Source organism: Lissotriton vulgaris, chromosome 2_1 (assembly GCF_964263255.1).
Source record: "Lissotriton vulgaris chromosome 2_1, aLisVul1.2, whole genome shotgun sequence".
In the NCBI taxonomy this organism is placed as follows: Eukaryota; Metazoa; Chordata; class Amphibia; order Caudata; family Salamandridae; genus Lissotriton; species Lissotriton vulgaris.
In genome coordinates, this window is record NC_141687.1 from 832,568,053 (window position 1) to 832,585,275 (window position 17,223).

The window sequence follows — 17,223 nt, forward strand, 5'->3', positions numbered from 1 at the left end:
GTGTGAGGGTTAAATAACAAAAGGATCTGTTGCTCAATCTGCGATGCTCACCAAGTAAGGAATTTTTTGATTTCTAGAGCGCAGTTCTAGATGGATGCTTATAAGATAGTAGATTTCTAGTTGGGAGGAGGTATCCAGTCCTTGACCTTCTTACCCCTTAATTATCGGTGGGCCACCTTCCATGGACACTTCTTTGGTTACAATCACATAAACCACCAACTGAAAGGCACTAAGATCAAAATACATGCAACAGTGATTCAAAGAACATACTGTACCTGTTGAAATGCCAGTGTGGCTTGGTTTATGTGGGAAAAACTGAACGAAAAAGCAAAGTCAGACTGAATGAGCACAAGAGAAATATAAGAACAAAAAATGCTAAGTTAGTCATAGCCACCCATGTCATGGCAAATAATCACAGCATTTGGAAACTACTCTATATGATAGTGGAAACCATCGATCTTAACGATGGGAGAGACAACCGAAAGTACCTTCTGCAACATGAGACCTATTGGATCAAAAGACAGCATGTACTGATGCCACATGGTTTGAATGACCGTATTGAATATAGTTGTTTTAATACATGGAAGCGCCAGGTGCCCTATGTCATTAGACTTCCCTTACTTTGTACTTCAGGAACTTGTGTTTTGATTTTTCAAACTGAAGCTGTTTCTTTTAGTTTTTTCCCCACTTTTTCTTTACTTACTATATTATTTATGGACAATTGTTATCTATTTGATTAACAGTTTGACATTTGTCATCACTTCCATGGCGGTTTTACATCGTAAACACATGCTTGTCCTTTTCTGTCTATGCATGCTTTTACCCTTCGAGGAAACATGCCTGCCAATAATGGCAAAGAAGCAGAGCGCGAGTTTTGAACACACGTCCTCCCGTAAGTCTGATTAATTCTACATTTCTAATTAAGACCATAGCATGCTTACAGATGTTTCATAGGCATGGTTTCACCCACGAGTTCATGCTGTGGTCACTGCCGAAATATGCTTGCGTAATGTTTTCGTATGACATGAAAGGGCACAACTAAGTGCCAGTCTTTGGACTACTAGGGTTTACAATGAACCGGAGAGCATAACTCACTCGAGCAAGTCACCCGTTTGACCCACAGATGAGATTCAGAGTTGCACTATTTTTGGTTTACACTCGGTGAAGCCTACTTTTCAGCATCAGTATAATTGACACACAAAGCATTTTACCCATGACACCGGTCTTATTCACCGGTGATATTTACAGCTTCACATGCACATTTTACAAACACTTGTCCGCATTTAAATGTTTTAGTATCAGCGTTAGACACAAAGAGTATCTATTTTATTTACTTTACTAACATACCAACAGGTTACGTTTGCCCCAAATATTTGTTTAACTGTCTCTGTAACAACTTTACTGACACACCAAGCAAACACACCATCAACAGCATTTGTGCACTAACTAAATCACACAATGTTGATTTGCATGATTGAGCACTTAACACACTTCAATGGACACTCCATTGCTTCAGCAGTCGATTTCTTATTTCTTTGTACTTCTCCTTTCAGGAACACATCCCCTGCAGAAGGGCTAAACCAGCCCAAAATGCATTGAGATTAACTATGTTATTGATACATTTCATGAATGTATTTTATGGAAAAGTAATTCACATTGAAAACCCAAGCATCTGAATGAATAAATGCATACTCTAATGAAGAAATTCAAGATGGAAAAAACTGATAAACCATAAAAATTGTGTACTGAGTGCTAGTACAAATTAAGAATAAAGTGCCTACCGTCCTCCATTTGGAACTCAGCAGTGCACCAAAGGGACGCTACTTCCGTCAGGAGTGTTAATGTTCTCTAATTCAGACACCCTTCTGACCAGAAAGCACTACCTTGTTGCACACCACTAGCTGACAGCAACACAACAGTAGCAATATACCTTGGTTACAGAGTTTGTATAAACATCCTGGGGCAGATTTATGATAACTGGCGCATCCCCAGGGATGCGCCAGTTATTTTGCGCCGCAGCTCCGCCACCCATGGTGCGCCGCATTTACAATGCGGCGCACCATAGTGCAAAAACAGCAGAGATGCGTGACGCATCTGTGCCGTAAAGGTGGCGCATTGCTGGAGTTGCGTCGCAAGTGCGACGCAGCTCCAGCAAGGCTCGGGGGTGCCCTATATGTCCAATGCTGCGTCAAGCCTTACGCCTGCTTCAAGCAAGCGCAGGGTTTTGACGCAGCATTGGCCTGAAAGTGACTGAGTGAAATCTTATAGATTTCACTCAGCCACTTTTGCGAGGCTCACCTGCCCCGGAACGCCCACCCTGCACCGGAACGCCCACATGTGGCGCAGGGCTTTACAACGTGACGCATCTGCCTAGATGTGTCACGTTGTAAATTGGTCGTAGGGATGCGCCACGTTTACGCCGCAGTTGCGTGGCGCATTACCAACATAAATCTGCCCCTAAGTGCGTGAGCCAACCTCTATCAATGTAGTATGGTAATCATGAGTTTCAATCACGGCAGGGCAAACTCAACCTTACATCCTTCTATGGTTGGTTAATTGAGTACCATAAATAAAGTGATAGAAACATCTATTGTTTATAATTTGGGCTCACTGTTTTCCATTTTTACAGATAAATACAGACAGAAAACAGTGTTTTCTATCTGCATTCATTTGTAACTGCTTAACCGCTGCGCGAATTCCGCTGTGGTGCGGCGGTTTAAACGAGTGGCGGGGCTGCGTCGTCCAATGGATGTGCGCAGCACTACAGAGGTAGTGCTTGCGACGGCCATTGGCCGACACGCGCAGCAAAGGGGATAAATAGCAGAAAAATAGAGATAATTTGGCTTCTTTTGAGTGACTATGCCGAGATTACTTACTTTCAGGCCAATAGCTGTACATCTCAGCAGCATGAGAAGCTACAAAGCGTAACGATATTTGCTTAAATTACAGCATATCTCAATATTTATTTGTGCTATTATGCACATTTTTTATGTTGATTTATTAATTGTTGGCAGTGTTATGTGCTAAAACCTGAAAGACATCAAAATGAGTGTATTTTTATCTGTTAAATAAAGGTGGAAATATACAAGTTATCACATCTTCCGTTTACAAAACAAAAATGGATTAATACCAATAAGATGGCCAAAAAACAAATATGGATAAATAAAGACGGAAATAGTCAAAAAATAAATATCATACAACCGTAAGCCCTATTCATAATGCTTAGACACGACAGGAAAGCATGAAGAGCAATATAAATATTTGTAATCATAAATACTGTTATTTAGCATGGTTCTTCAGACAAAAACTAGAGGCATACATTAAACCTATTTCCTGAAGGCTATGTGGATGCAGATTAATTTTGATACTGCACTGGCATTATCCTAGGCCTACCCTGGTATTTAAAACCGGTCTCACCGTCAACAGAAGAAAAAAAAAATCGCAGGTGCAAGAAATGGGCAAATGGACAGGAGGATGAGACTAAATACTTTAAAGACTCGGATGGGCAGAACAGGTAAAGCGGGTGGAAGGCCAGTAACAACAGATGAAGAGGTTCCAGCAGAAGGGCAAGACAGAAACTAGTAGCAAGGACAAGTGTCAAGGGTTGGCAACATGATCAGGCGGGCCGAGTTGACAGCATCAGGTGTAGGCAGGGTCGGATTCGTAAAGCGGGCACTCTGGTAATGGCCAATGGGCAGGTATCCGAGTTCCAGCTGTGGGCTGCTTTCTTAGGCAGGGGGGGGGGGGCATTTGGGCGATGTCTGTTGTAGGAATGCCCCCAGCGGCCCAGTGGGTGCCTGAGTGGCCTTTCTGGAGGCAGATGGGCGTCCATTACCTCGCTTTTATCAACGGGCAGAGGTATCACTCTTTCTCTCACTGAGCAGGCCCATTAATGTATGCATATTGAGCAGGGGCTGTGGGCCTGTGCAGAAGTGGCCTCACTTGTTTTCAGGTGCGTTTCACCAGTGTGAACTACTCGTGGATTTTTTTTTATCATAAGTAAAGTTATGAAAACATGCCTCAGCCCCCTCCCCTCTTCTTTTAAGAAAACTTCGCAGAATCAGTTTTGCGGTAAGGCAATATGCAAATGAGGGCCACTTTTTTTTTGGCGTGTCCGGGACGATTTTTAATCGCAATCCAACCCTGGGTGTAGAGGTTGGAGATAAAAGTTCGGAAAAGAACCTTTGCAGCAACAAAAAATAAATAGTTTGAGATGCCTTGAAAGTACGCAAGAGGGAGAGCAACAGAAGGTGCAGACTAAAGGTGAGCGAACACGCCTGACAGTTGTAACTCCAAAGATAAAAGTGGCCTGATGGGGACAGGGGGGGGGGGGGTAGTATAGGCAGAAACATCTCATAGTAAAATGGTGGATAATGGAGAATATTTAAAGGTACAGTGGTGGTCGGGAGTCTTGCCACTGGCAGATTACGAGGTTTGACAGAGGCTGAATGAGAACGGAATTGCAGGGGCAGGTGACGGTACGGGATGGATGGTTATTATCCGGAACGTACGTGAAAACAGACAGGCCCTTTCCTTGGCCGAGCTAGGATTAATCCTCTCCCCGGCCTTGGGGCGGAGGACGAGGGATGAGCAGAGGGAGGTGGAGGGGGCCCTGTTAATCTGTAACGGCCTCCGAGGAGGAGGGGTGGAGGAGGAATTAGTAACGTGTAATCCTGGGAGGAACTGATGGAGAGCGCGCGGCCTGTGAGGCCCGGGGATACATCCAGAGCCTTGCCCGGAGAGAATGGGAAGAACCCGGTGAATGAATCGAACAAAACTCGATCGGGGACTAGCGAGGCCAGGTGACAGCGAGCCCGGCCCGAAGACCGGAGAGTGCTCCGTTCCGCGTGAGACCGGGACGAGCCCGGTGAGAGCCCGCGGAGTCGGAGCCCTGCCCGGAAAAGCACGGCCGCGAGCTGGGGATCCCACAGAAAGACCGGCGCTGGCGGTGGTTTCGGGGCCCTTTTCAGAGACGGTAGTTACGAAACCACGGCTTTTCCTGCCGAGCGTGGCGGCTGAACGACCGAGAATCGGGCAGAAAAGACCCAGAGATCGACGCCCTGCCTAGAACTGAAGTAAGACTGCGAAAGGCCGGGCGCTGAAAGCGGTGAGGACCGGGGGAGTAAGTAGACACATCGCCGGATTGGGACCGAGTGACGCGTCGATGATGGAGGCCGGGGGGAGCCCGAGCCCGCAATCTACCAGCCCCGTAACTCAGCCGCCTCCCACTGAGGCGCCCTCCGGGCCCCCTTCCTCCACTCCTTCTCCCGGAGTCCCCAGCACCAGCTCTCCCGGTTCTGGTTCCGCCTTCCAACGCTGGAAGTACCGCGGCGCCTTCACCTTCTGGGAGGAGAAAGGCAAAAACATCACGGTGCAGTGCGGACTGTGCCAACCCAAGGTCAAGCTTCTGTCCACGGCTCGCACCTCCACCAGCAACCTCAAGAAGCACCTGCAGGTGAGTTAGCGAAGGGGTGAGGGAACTAGAGAGGCATTCCACTACTAACCTCAAGAGGGAGCTGCTATTCGGCTGGGCTGACCCACTACGCGAGGACGGGGATTGGGCCTACCTCGGGCGAGCTAGACGGTGTAGCGATACTTAACCGCAAGAAGCGTTTGGGGTAAAATAGTACGCAAAAACGTAGAAAGGGGCGGGAGTTAAAGAATAAAATGCTCTGCTTTCAGTAGAAGAGGGTGTCGGGATCCAGACAGGCAGTGTTACAACCGACGAGGAAAGGGGAGGACCGCTGAAGGAACGGGAAAAAAATAAAGGCGAGGGATCTAACGACGGAACGGGGATTGCTTTTGGGAAAAAAAAGAGAGCCGGAACTGGAGAAAAAAATCAACGCTTTCTTATTTTTGTCGCTCCGTGCGTGCGTACTAGGGTTTTCAGACCTGGCATTTGCTTCGTATTCTGGGACTTGTAGTGCTCACAATGATGGGTAAACCCCTTCATGTAGAAAATAAGGGTTATTCCAGTTTAAACATACTACGCACCAGCTCCGTGCGATTGTGGCAACCTGTCTACATTCTCTTGTCGTTACAATCTCTTCTGGAACGTTCGCTTGTCCCAATTATGGAATGAAAACACATTTGAAAGTTAACACTTCACAAATCTTCCTCTATTAAGAAATTAGACCAAAATATTATACTAGGTGTTACAAACAATACCAAAAATGTTCAAAACAATAATTTAAAAGCTATAGGTTTTACACAATTATCTTCATACTCTCTCAGCTTTAAAGGTGGTTTTGTGATTCTTATTTCTCTGGTTGTTCCTGTCGACCTTCCTTCCACCCCCTGTCGCTCGTGTTTCTCCGGCAGATTCGAACACTATCACCTATTGTCACGCTCGTGACTGGGCACATTTTCCTGCCAATGTGCAAATCTCTATTTCCACGGGGGTGGGAATTCCAAGTTATGCACTCTCAGTAATTACCAAATGCCATAAGTCCGCACCGTTCGTTAAAATTCGGCAGGTCAAACCTGCAAGAATTTAGCAGGGAAAAAGAGTGGTATTTATTCTAACCTGCATCATTTTGGTGCATTAGAACATAAATATTCTTGCTATTGCTCAAAAACTCTGATTAGGTGTAATTTATCTGGCCGAATACATTTCGGACCCAGGGGAGTTAGATTAATTTGAAAGGTTTTGCATAGCGCAAATATGACCCGTCAGGATATCAAAGCGCTGTACATAAAAGTAAGCAAGTTAAACAGGAAAAGGTGAATAAATACTAAACATGTAGGTAATTAGTAAGACAAAATGCGAAAAAAGAACTCCCCACATCATAGAAGGTATAAAGCAGCACAAATTGCTTAATTGAATATTAAAATCAGTGTTGTAAACAAGAAGTAAAAATTAGGTTGGGCGGCTTCAGGTCTATTGTTGCAGGTAGCTATTCAGGAGCAACCCATTGACTTATCTTTTGAATGTGGCAATCCAAGGGTTAGTTCTGATTTCAGCAGGAAGAGCGTCCCATCTTCTCGGAGCAAGATTGGACAAGGCGCAGTTATAATTTCTCTTTTGAGGTTTATACAATAGAGTATTAGAGCTTCTCGGGGCTTGATTCAAGCTGGAGAGTTTTTTTTTGTAAACAGATTTTATTGATAATTTGTTACACCTTCACAACAGACCGTAAATGAATATGTATTTCTAGTAAAGGCTCTACAGATACACCTGTTACTGGTGTTCCCATGTCTGTCTACAGCATCTCCTAACAACAAAGAACAACTTTAGAGTCCCTCCCCCCTCTGCGAGTTCACTGTGTGAAATTAAAAGCTAATGTGCACATCATGGAGTTTTATATACATCCGCTATTGGGGGATTGGTGTGGAGGTCGTACGATGGTAGGTGAGAATTTGTGTGCAAGGGGAGAATCCAACTCTTAATATAGTGTTGGCTCGTCTATGGGTTTGACTATGTTAATCAGAGTCTTACTCTCTTAGGTCTCGTTATCTTCCCCCAGTTCTTCTGAATTTGGTTGTAGTAGGTCATGCATGATGGCTTCCCACGCCCTAGCAAGTTATATGTGTCTCAGTCCCCTCTTGGCCTCCGTCATCAGGACCAGCCCTTCACATCCTGCCCATTTTAGAAGTTCTGGTTTACAGGTGGCCATCTTTGGACCTCTCGGCGACTTTAGTTATTTCCCTATTCGCTAATATGAACCCTACGTCTTGAAATCTGCTTGTGACTTTGTTTTTGTGTGTGTGGAGGAACCATCATAGGAGACAACCGGCTGGGGAACAGGGAATTTCTTTTCCTATTGCTTCTCCTATTACGTGTGTGATCTCCCTTCAATATTTAAGTAGGGTAGAGCAGGTCCAGAACATGTGCAAGATATGCGCTTGCTCTTCACTGCAATATAGGCAGGCTTCCCTTTCTGTCTGGAAATATCTGTGTATGTGCTCTGGAGTTAAATAGGCTCTATGGATTATGTAGTAATTTATCAATTTATAACACGCGCTCCTTGACACTTTAGGTGTTCCCCTTAGTATATAGTTCCAGTCCTTTGTCTGGATTGGAGAACCCAAATCCTCCTCCCATTGTGGGAACAATGCCTCCAGCTGGCGTAAATCATCTGTTTGAAGTGCCCTATATCGGCAGGAGATCGCTTCGAAAGTGCCTTCTGGTAGGGCTATGAAGTAGGTACTCTGCTGGGAAGGGTGCTCCATAGTGCCCGTCTTCCAGTGTTTGCGTATTGCAGTCGTATATGCCCTATGAAATAAAAAATGCCCCTGGGGTAGTCCAAATTTGGCGCAGAGCTCCCTAAATGGTAGTAGCTTGGTGTCTCTATGCAGGTGGCCCATTTTTGTCACTCCAGCGTCCAACCAGGCCTCTAGGGTCCTCCAGTTGTCCTCACCCGCACCCTTAACATGTTTAATGGGATGTCTGGTGAGTATGGGATTTTTACTCCCATTCTTTGAAAGCTCTGGGGCCAACACCTGGTCTGCACTCTGAGTGCTTTGGAGACGTTCCTAGCTGATCTGTTGAGTCTTGGAAATATCTGCAGTAGCCTGCGTAACATTGGGTCAGCTGCCTCTGGGGGGCCGTTTGCTGTCACTTCTGTGCTATATTCTGCACCAACCACTGCACCTGCACCGCTATATAGAAATTCTCCAAATCTGGAATCGCTGTGCCACCCGCCCTCGTCAGTTGTTGCAATGTGCGCAAGGCAACACTTCGGCGTCCTCATCACCAAATAAAGGTTCGTATCTGGGTATTGAGCTCTCTAAAGAAGCTCCCCAGGGATCCACAGTGGGAGTGTATTGAAAAAGTACAGTAAGCGGAGAGGCGCTTTAATTTTGAGTAGTGCGATCCTGCCAGCTACTGAGAGTGGGAAGCTTTCCCGGAATTCTAGGGCTGTTTTTAGCCCTCGCTTGGCTCGTCCTATGTTTCCCTCATAAAGATCTGTCCAGTCATGATAGATATGAACCCCCAGATACTGCAAACAGGTTCCCAGCATACATTTGGCGGGGGGTCGCCCGTTCACTTCACTGGGAAGAGTTGTGAATTAAATAGCACTAAATGTCTCCAACAAATCCAGAGCCTTCGTTAAGTCTTCATCTCCCCTATCTAAGAACAGTAGTAAGTCATCCTCATAAAGTTCAATATAGTTGCAAGCTTGATCTATTTTTAGTCCTCGGTAGTGACGTCCTGTTCTGGCCATGAGTGCAAGAAGTTCCATGGCCAGGGCAAAAGCAGAAGGGAGAGGGGACATCCCTGCATTGTACCTTGCTCTACTGGCCATCCTCTTGATTCAAGCCAGATAGTTCACGTTTTTTTGCCAGGTAAACAGGGGTGTTATAATTAAGGCTTCCCTGTTTTCCATTTTTACAGATACGTACAGACCGAAAACAATGTGTTTCCTGTCTGTATTTATTTTTAAACGCAGAAAAAATCTGAGAATGGTGCTTGTTGTGAGAGACTCGCCATGTTCTCTTGGATGAATTCCAGGCAACAGCTGGGCAGATAGACAGCATGGAGAGTTAAAAAACAGGTTGAGATTTCCTTAACCGCATCGCTGCGGCGGTTATTTTTCCGCGGTGCAGCTTTTTTCTAAAAGCCGCGTTGCATGACGAGCTCAGCTCGTCATCCGCACACGACCACTGTGGCTGATGACGAGCTGAGCTCGTCATCAGCAGCGAAGGGGTTAAATACATGCATATGTTAACATGTATTGGGAGTGTAGTGTTTTGTTATACATGGCTGCTTAATTTGCTAAATCATGACAAGCCTCAATGTATGAGTGCACGTTCAACAGTTAAATAAATGTGGAACTATACCATTTTACGGTTCTATTTATTCTCAAAACAAAAAAGAAATATGGATAAATACCAATAGAATGGCCAAAAAATAAATATGGATAAATACAGACGGAAATGTTAAAAACATATATACCATAAAACCGGGAGACCTAGTTATAATGAAAGGCTTTGTGCATCAAGCAGGCTATTTTGAACCAAATCCTTGCTTCAAGAGAGAGACACTTTAGTTGAATTAGGTCTGGAGTGATCTGATCATGTTTCCTTGAACCCGTGATGAGTCTGGCAGCAGAGGTCAGAGTAGCCCTTGAAGAGGCCAGTCTAGCTTTGGGAAGCCCCGCCAGGGTCACAATTCCATTATCTAAGATTGGACTGCTAGCTGCATGTCATCAGGAGGTAGGAATGGTTTGATTTTTCTGAAAGTGTTGAGTTGTGATTGGCTCCTGTAGTAGATTTTATCACGTGTGATACACTGTACATAAGAACAGTGGAGTAGGCGCGGCGCACAGCGTTTGTTTGAACAATAGTTAGGTGCAATTTAGTGCGATTTAAGTAGGTTAAAGGTGCTCCTGTAGGTGATGCAACTGTCCTAATGCGTCCAAATGGCTGAAGGGTTGAGTGCGCTACTGAGGCGTAGGCGCATCCCTGCGGGCGGGCACACTTGTATGGTTCTTTGTGCGGGGAGCACGGTTGATTCCACAAAAGTTCAATAAAGAATTTCAAATTGTCATATTGTTGTATTTATTTTGAAGTTTTATACTTTTTTCATGTGAATCATCAATCAATGGATATAGTCGACATGATTACAAAGAATTGGAAGTGCTCCAATGCATTTCGGACTCGAGGAGTCCTTTCTCAAGGAGCGCTGCAACAAAGAACAAAAAATAACTCAAATCAATGAATATGCCAATAATGCAATTAAATCATCCTAAGAGGTTAACATTGGTGCGTGGGTGAATTAACTGCATGCATCCACGTAGATAACAAAACATCAATGGTGTCACAAACAGTATACATATGTTATATACACAATCAAGAATGAAATAAATGGAGGCAGTCATACAAGAAAGTGGATGGAAACGAATCGAGAAGAAGATTAATGAAAGCAGTCGTGGGGGGAAAGGGTGAGGGTTGAGTGTGAAAACGGCATGCTGTCAAAGTGAAATGGGAGCGGGAAGGGGGTGGGGTGTTTATACAAAATGGAATAACTGCTCGAGCAACTCGAGACTTACGTAGTGAATCTTCGAGTCAATCAATGCGTGGCACTCTGAAAAAAATAACGGAAAGTCTGTTTAGCGTGGGGGGTCAGGGAGGGAAATGCAAGGGCAGGCGATCGAAAAAGAGCTTCGGGAAAGAGCTTACTTGAACTACGCGTGGAGCGTTTCAACAGGGTCTGGGTTCGGGTTCCGGGGACTTCGCGGAGTTCCAGGGCGAGGTAAAAAGATAATAGAAACCGGTGAGGGACAACGGGGATAGAGGCTGAGAGGTGCGGCCATCTTTGAATGGTAGACTTATGTGTAACATGAATAGAATCATAGGATGAAAGTGGCAAAAGGTGAAAATAACCAACAGAACTGAGATACAATATATAAAAAAATATACCCAAACGGGTATTATAAGTAGCAACTTAGTTCAGTCCGGTCGTTAAGACCAAAAGGCTTCTGTGATTGAAGTCTGTACATCCATGCTATCTCCCTTTGTAGGAGGAACTTGTTGTTGTCTTTTCCTTCGATTTTCGGGACAATTTCAAGAACCAAGTACTTCAATTGAGCTACGTTGTGATTAGCTTCATTAAAGTGAGTGGCCACACTGGATTTGATATTATTGTGCGTATGTTTGACTTATGTTCATTCAAACGGATTTTAATTTTCCTGCTGGTTTTCCCAACGTAAATTTTTCCGCAAGGACATTTGAGAAGGTAAATGAGATTTGAAGAGTCGCAAGTGGCGTCTACCTGCAGTTTGATGTTGAAACCTCTCATGGGGTGATTGATATTGTTGCCTCTGATAATGTTGTTGCAGTTGTTGCAATGGTGACAGAGGCGTGTGCCTGTATGTTTCTCCGGTGCAGTGGTGGTTTTTGACAAGATTTCCTTAATGTTCATTGGACGGGTGTAGGCAAAAATAGGAGGTTCCTTGAAAAGGTCCCCAAAGTCTGGTTCAGATGAAAGGATACGCCAATGTTTTAAGATGATGTTCTTATAGGATTTACTGGATGTGGAGTACCTAGAAACAAGAGCCATTCTTTGATGGTCAGGCTTTTTTGTGCTCTTAAGAGCTTCCAAACGAGGGATTGTAGAAGCCCTGTTTATGGCCTCTTTGAGTATTTCCTCTGGGTATCCTCTTTTGAGGAATCTTGATGCCATAGATTTGATTTGGTCCGTTCTAGTGTTAGGGTCAGATACTATACGTGTGACTCTTAGCATCTGGCTGAATGGTAAGTGCCTTTTCAAGGAGTTTTGAAGGAAACAGCTGTATAGTAGGGCATTGTTTCGGTCCGTGGGTTTGCGGAATAGATCTGTCTCAATACCATAAGGGGTGATTTTTACGAGTACATCCAAGAATGCTATCTCCTGGCAGTTAATGTTCCATGTGAACTCAATTCGATCGTCTTTTGAGTTCAAGTCTGTAAGTGCGAGTTCAAGGTTTTCTCAGGAGTCCTTCCAAATGAAGAACAGGTCGTCAATATGACGTACGTAGAGTTTCAGGTTGTCCGTCCAGTCTTTGTTCATGTGAATATTACTGAGTTCGAGTTACAATGGTACCTACAAATGTCCGGAATGGCTATGGGCAATTGCGCTGCTCCCACATACGCTAACATCTACATGGGCAATTTCGAACTCAGTAATATTCACATGAACAAAGACTGGACGGACAACCTGAAACTCTACGTACATTACATTGACGACCTGTTCTTCATTTGGAAGGACTCCCGAGAAACCTTGAACTCGCACTTACAGACTTGAACTCAAAAGACGATCGAATTGAGTTCACATGGAACATTAACTGCCAGGAGATAGCATTCTTGGATGTACTCGTAAAAATCACCCCTTATGGTATTGAGACAGATCTATTCCGCAAACCCACGGACCGAAACAATGCCCTACTATACAGCAGTTTCCATCAAAACTCCTTGAAAAGGCACTTACCATTCAGCCAGATGCTAAGAGTCACACGTATAGTATCTGATCCTAACACTAGAACGGATCAAATCTATGGCATCAAGATTCCTCAAAAGAGGATACCCAGAGGAAATACTCAAAGAGGCCATAAACAGGACTTCTACAATCCCTCGTTTGGAAGCTCTTAAGAGCACAAAAAAGCCTGACCATCAAAGGATGGCTCTTGTTTCTAGGTACTCCACATCCAGTAAATCCTATAAGAACATCATCTTAAAACATTGGCGTATCCTTTCATCTGAACCAGACTTTGGGGACCTTTTCAAGGAACCTCCTATTTTTGCCTACACCCGTCCAATGAACATTAAGGAAATCTTGCCAAAAACCACCACTGCACCGGAGAAACATACAGGCACACGCCCCTGTCACCATTGCAACAACTGCAACAACATTATCAGAGGCAACAATATCAATCACCCCATGAGAGGTTTCAACATCAAACTGCAGGTAGACGCCACTTGCGACTCTTCAAATCTCATTTACCTTCTCAAATGTCCTTGCGGAAAAATTTACGTTGGGAAAACCAGCAGGAAAATTAAAATCCGCTTGAATGAACATAAGTCAAACATACGCACAAAAAATATCAAATCCAGTGTGGCCACTCACTTTAATGTAGCTAATCACAACGTAGCTCAATTGAAGTACATGGTTCTTGAAATTGTCCCGAAAATCGAAGGAAAAGACAACAACAAGTTCCTCCTACAAAGGGAGATAGCATGGATGTACAGACTTCAATCACAGAAGCCTTTTGGTCTTAACGACCGGACTGAACTAAGTTGCTACTTATAATACCCGTTTGGGTATATTTTTTGATATATTGTATCTCAGTTCTGTTGGTTATTTTCACCTTTTGCCACTTTCATCCTATGATTCTATTCATGTTACACATAAGTCTACCATTCAAAGATGGCCGCACCTCTCAGCCTCTATCCCCGTTGTCCCTCACCGGTTTCTATTATCTTTTTACCTCGCCCTGGAACTCCGCGTTTACTCCGCGAAGTCCCCGGAACCCGAACCCAGACCCTGTTGAAACGCTCCACGTGTAGCTCAAGTAAGCTCTTTCCCGAAGCTCTTTTTCAATCGCCTGCCCTTGCATTTCCCTCCCTGACCCCCCCACGCTAAACGGACTTTCCATTATTTTTTTCAGAGTGCCACGCATTGATTGACTCGAAGATTCACTACGTAAGTCTCGAGTTGCTCGAGCAGTTATTTCATTTTGTATAAACACCCCACCCCCTTCCCGCTCCCATTTCGCTTTGACGGCATGCCGTTTTCACACTCAACCCTCACCCTTTCCCCCTGCTTTCGATTAGTTTCCATCCACTTTCTTCTATGACTGCCTCCATTTATTTCATTCTTGATTGTGTATATAACATATGTATACTGTTTGTGACACCATTGATGTTTTGTTATCTACGTGGATGCACGCGGTTAATTCACCCACGCACCAATGTTAACCTCTTAGGATGATTTAATTGCATTATTGGCATAGTCATTGATTTGAGTTATCTTTTGTTTCTTTGTTGCAGCGCTCCTTGAGAAAGGACTCCTCGAGTCCGAAATGCATTGGAGCACTTCCAATTCTTTGTAATCATGTCGACTATATCCATTGATTGATGATTCACATGAAAAAAGTATAAAACTTCAAAATAAATACAACAATATGACAATTTGAAATTCTTTATTGAACTTTTGTGGAATCAACCGTGCTCCCCGCACAAAGAACCATACAAGTGTGCCCGCCCGCAGGGATGCGCCTACGCCTCAGTAGCGCACTCAACCCTTCATACACTGTACATATCCATAGGACCTCTGTCTATCAGTTTAACTAGAATCAAGTCTTTCAACCGGTTCCACTGAAGTGCCTTTAACACCAGCCCTACCCCACATGTTATCTTCAACATTCACACTTCCATTATTGAGTCAAGCACTGCCACATAATGCCAACTTACTAAAATGCAAAATCCTACAATGCTTCAACTTACAAATCTGCATCTTTCAAAGGTTCTCTCTAGCTTGAGTCTCCCATGGCACCTCTCACCCTTCATTTTTCACACACACCTATGGTCCAAAATTAGCTTCCACTTCTTTTGCATCAGTTCTGTGTGAATAGGCGTTATATATATTTTGAGCCTGTTGCATCTGACTGTTCTCCTCATGAGGTGTCCACTTCATCCTTGCTTTGTCATGGCGTCATCCTAATTTTATATAGATAGGCAGCACAATAATTATCCACACACATATTCTTCAACTGGGGCAGGCAGTCTTATTGGGACATTTGTATTACTATAGAGCATGGGTACTCACAAACTTTCTCTCGGAGGCCAAATTTACAGTGTGGTTTGTGTCAGAGGGCCGCACTGGTGGGGGCGGGGTCAGTGGGGGAGGGGGCGTGGCTAGAGCAACAAAAAAAACAGTGACCATGAGGTTGAACACAGGTCCATGCAGCGGACGCCTTCGTCCACTGAGCTACCAGACCCGGCATACACACCCCTCTCTCTCTCTCTCTCTCTCTCCCCCTCTCTCTCTCTATCTCCACATCTCTCTCTCTATCTCCCTCCCTCTATCTCTCTCTCTTTACCTCGCTCCCTCCATCCCTCTCTCTCCCTCCCTGTCTGTCTCACTCACTCCCTATCTCTCCCTCACTCTGACCTTCTCACTCCCTGTCTCTGTCTCACTCTCTCTCCTTCCCTCTCCCTCACACTCCCTCCCTCTCCTTCCCTCTTCTTCCCTTTCCTTCTTTCTCCTTCCCTCTCCTTCCCTCCCTTACCCTCACTTTCCTTCCCTTATCCTCACTCCCCTTCCCCCTCTCCTCCTCCCTCTCCCTCCCTCACTCCCCTTCCCTCTCTCCCTCCCTCCACTTCTCTCACTCTCTCAATCCCCTTCCCTCACTCCCCTTCTCTCTCTCTCACTCCCCTCCCTTACTCCCTCCCTCACTCCCTCCCTCACTCCCCTTCCCTCACACCCCTTCCCTCACTCCCCTTTCCTCACTCCCCTTCCCTCACTCCCCTTCCGTCACTCCCCTTCCGTCACTCCCTCCCTCACTCCCCTTCCCTCCCTCCCCCTCCCTCCCTCACCCCCTTCCCTCACCCCCTTCCCTCACCCCCTTCCCTCACCCCCTTCCCTCACCCCCTTCCCTCATTCCCTTCCCTCATTCCCTTCCCTCACTCCCTCACTCTCTCCCTCCCCTTCTCTCACTCCCCTTCTCTCACTCCCCTTCCCTCACTCCCCTTCCCTCACTCCCCTTCCCTCACTCCCCTTCCCTCACTCCCCTTCCCTCACTCCCCTTCCCTCACTCCCCTTCCTCCCTCACTCCCCTTCCTCCCTCACTCCCTTCCCTCACTCCCTTCCCTCACTCCCTTCCCTCACTCCCTTCCCTCACTCCCTTCCCTCACTTCCTTCCCTCACTCCCTTCCCTCACTCCCCTTCCCTCACTCCCCTTCCCTCACTCCCCTTCCCTCACTCCGTCTCCCTCACTCCATCTCCTCACTACGTCTCCCTCACTCCTTCTCCCTCTGTCGCCCTCCTCCATCTGTCGCCCTCCTCCCTCTGTCGCCCTCCTCCCTCTGTCGCCCTCTTCCCTCTGTCGCCCTCTTCCCTCTGTCGCCCTGTTCCCTCTGTCGCCCTGTTCCCTCTGCCGCCCTCTTCCCTCTGCCGCCCTCCTCCCTCTGCCGCCCTCCTCCCTCTGTCTGTCTCCCTCCCTTTGTCTCCATTTCTTGATCTCCCTTTCCCTCCCTCTCCCGCTAACTCTGTTCCTCCCTCTCCCTCCCTCCGTCTCCCTCCCTCTACCTCCCTCTGTTTTCTCACTCTGCCTGTGTGTCAGCCCGGGCTGAGAAAGCTTCCCCGGCGCACACACAGCCGCACTCGAGCACTTCACAGGTCTTTAAAAGACCATTTGTATGTTAATGGGTCTTTGCTGTATTTCACCTCCTCTTAGTGCCCCTGCAGCTCCACTCTGACTATCGCTGGAAGGAATCACCCGGCCCCCACAGAGCAGCAGATTCTCTCAGAGTGTAAATGTTTTTTTAAAACACGGGTACGATGTCTTAAGGTCCATGGGCCGCCACGGAAGGCTTGCCGGGCCGCTGGATACCCGCGGGCCGTACTATGAGTACCCGTACTACAGAGTGTCCTGTTTTACTGATAAATTTTTCTTTGGTCTCAATACCAGATTTTATACAATGATAGAAAAGTTAATTGACTATAACTGTTGTTGTTTGCATCCCTTTATTTTGTGCTTGCTATTAGCAGGTTATTCTGCATTCCTTTGTGCTCAATACATG

At 45.8% G+C, this 17,223-nt stretch overlaps 1 protein-coding gene across 1 annotated transcript in view; it reads left to right on the top strand.

The window, feature by feature from the left end:
- The first annotated feature begins 4,650 nt into the window (after positions 1 to 4,650).
- The window catches only part of LOC147731242 (uncharacterized), a 76,763-nt gene continuing 64,190 nt past the window's right edge, over positions 4,651 to 17,223 (top strand). Inside the window, exon 1 of the mRNA XM_086956249.1 lies at positions 4,651 to 5,455. Coding sequence (XP_086812375.1) covers positions 5,165 to 5,455 — 291 coding nt within the window. The 5' untranslated portion in view covers positions 4,651 to 5,164. The remainder of the gene's footprint in view (positions 5,456 to 17,223) is intronic.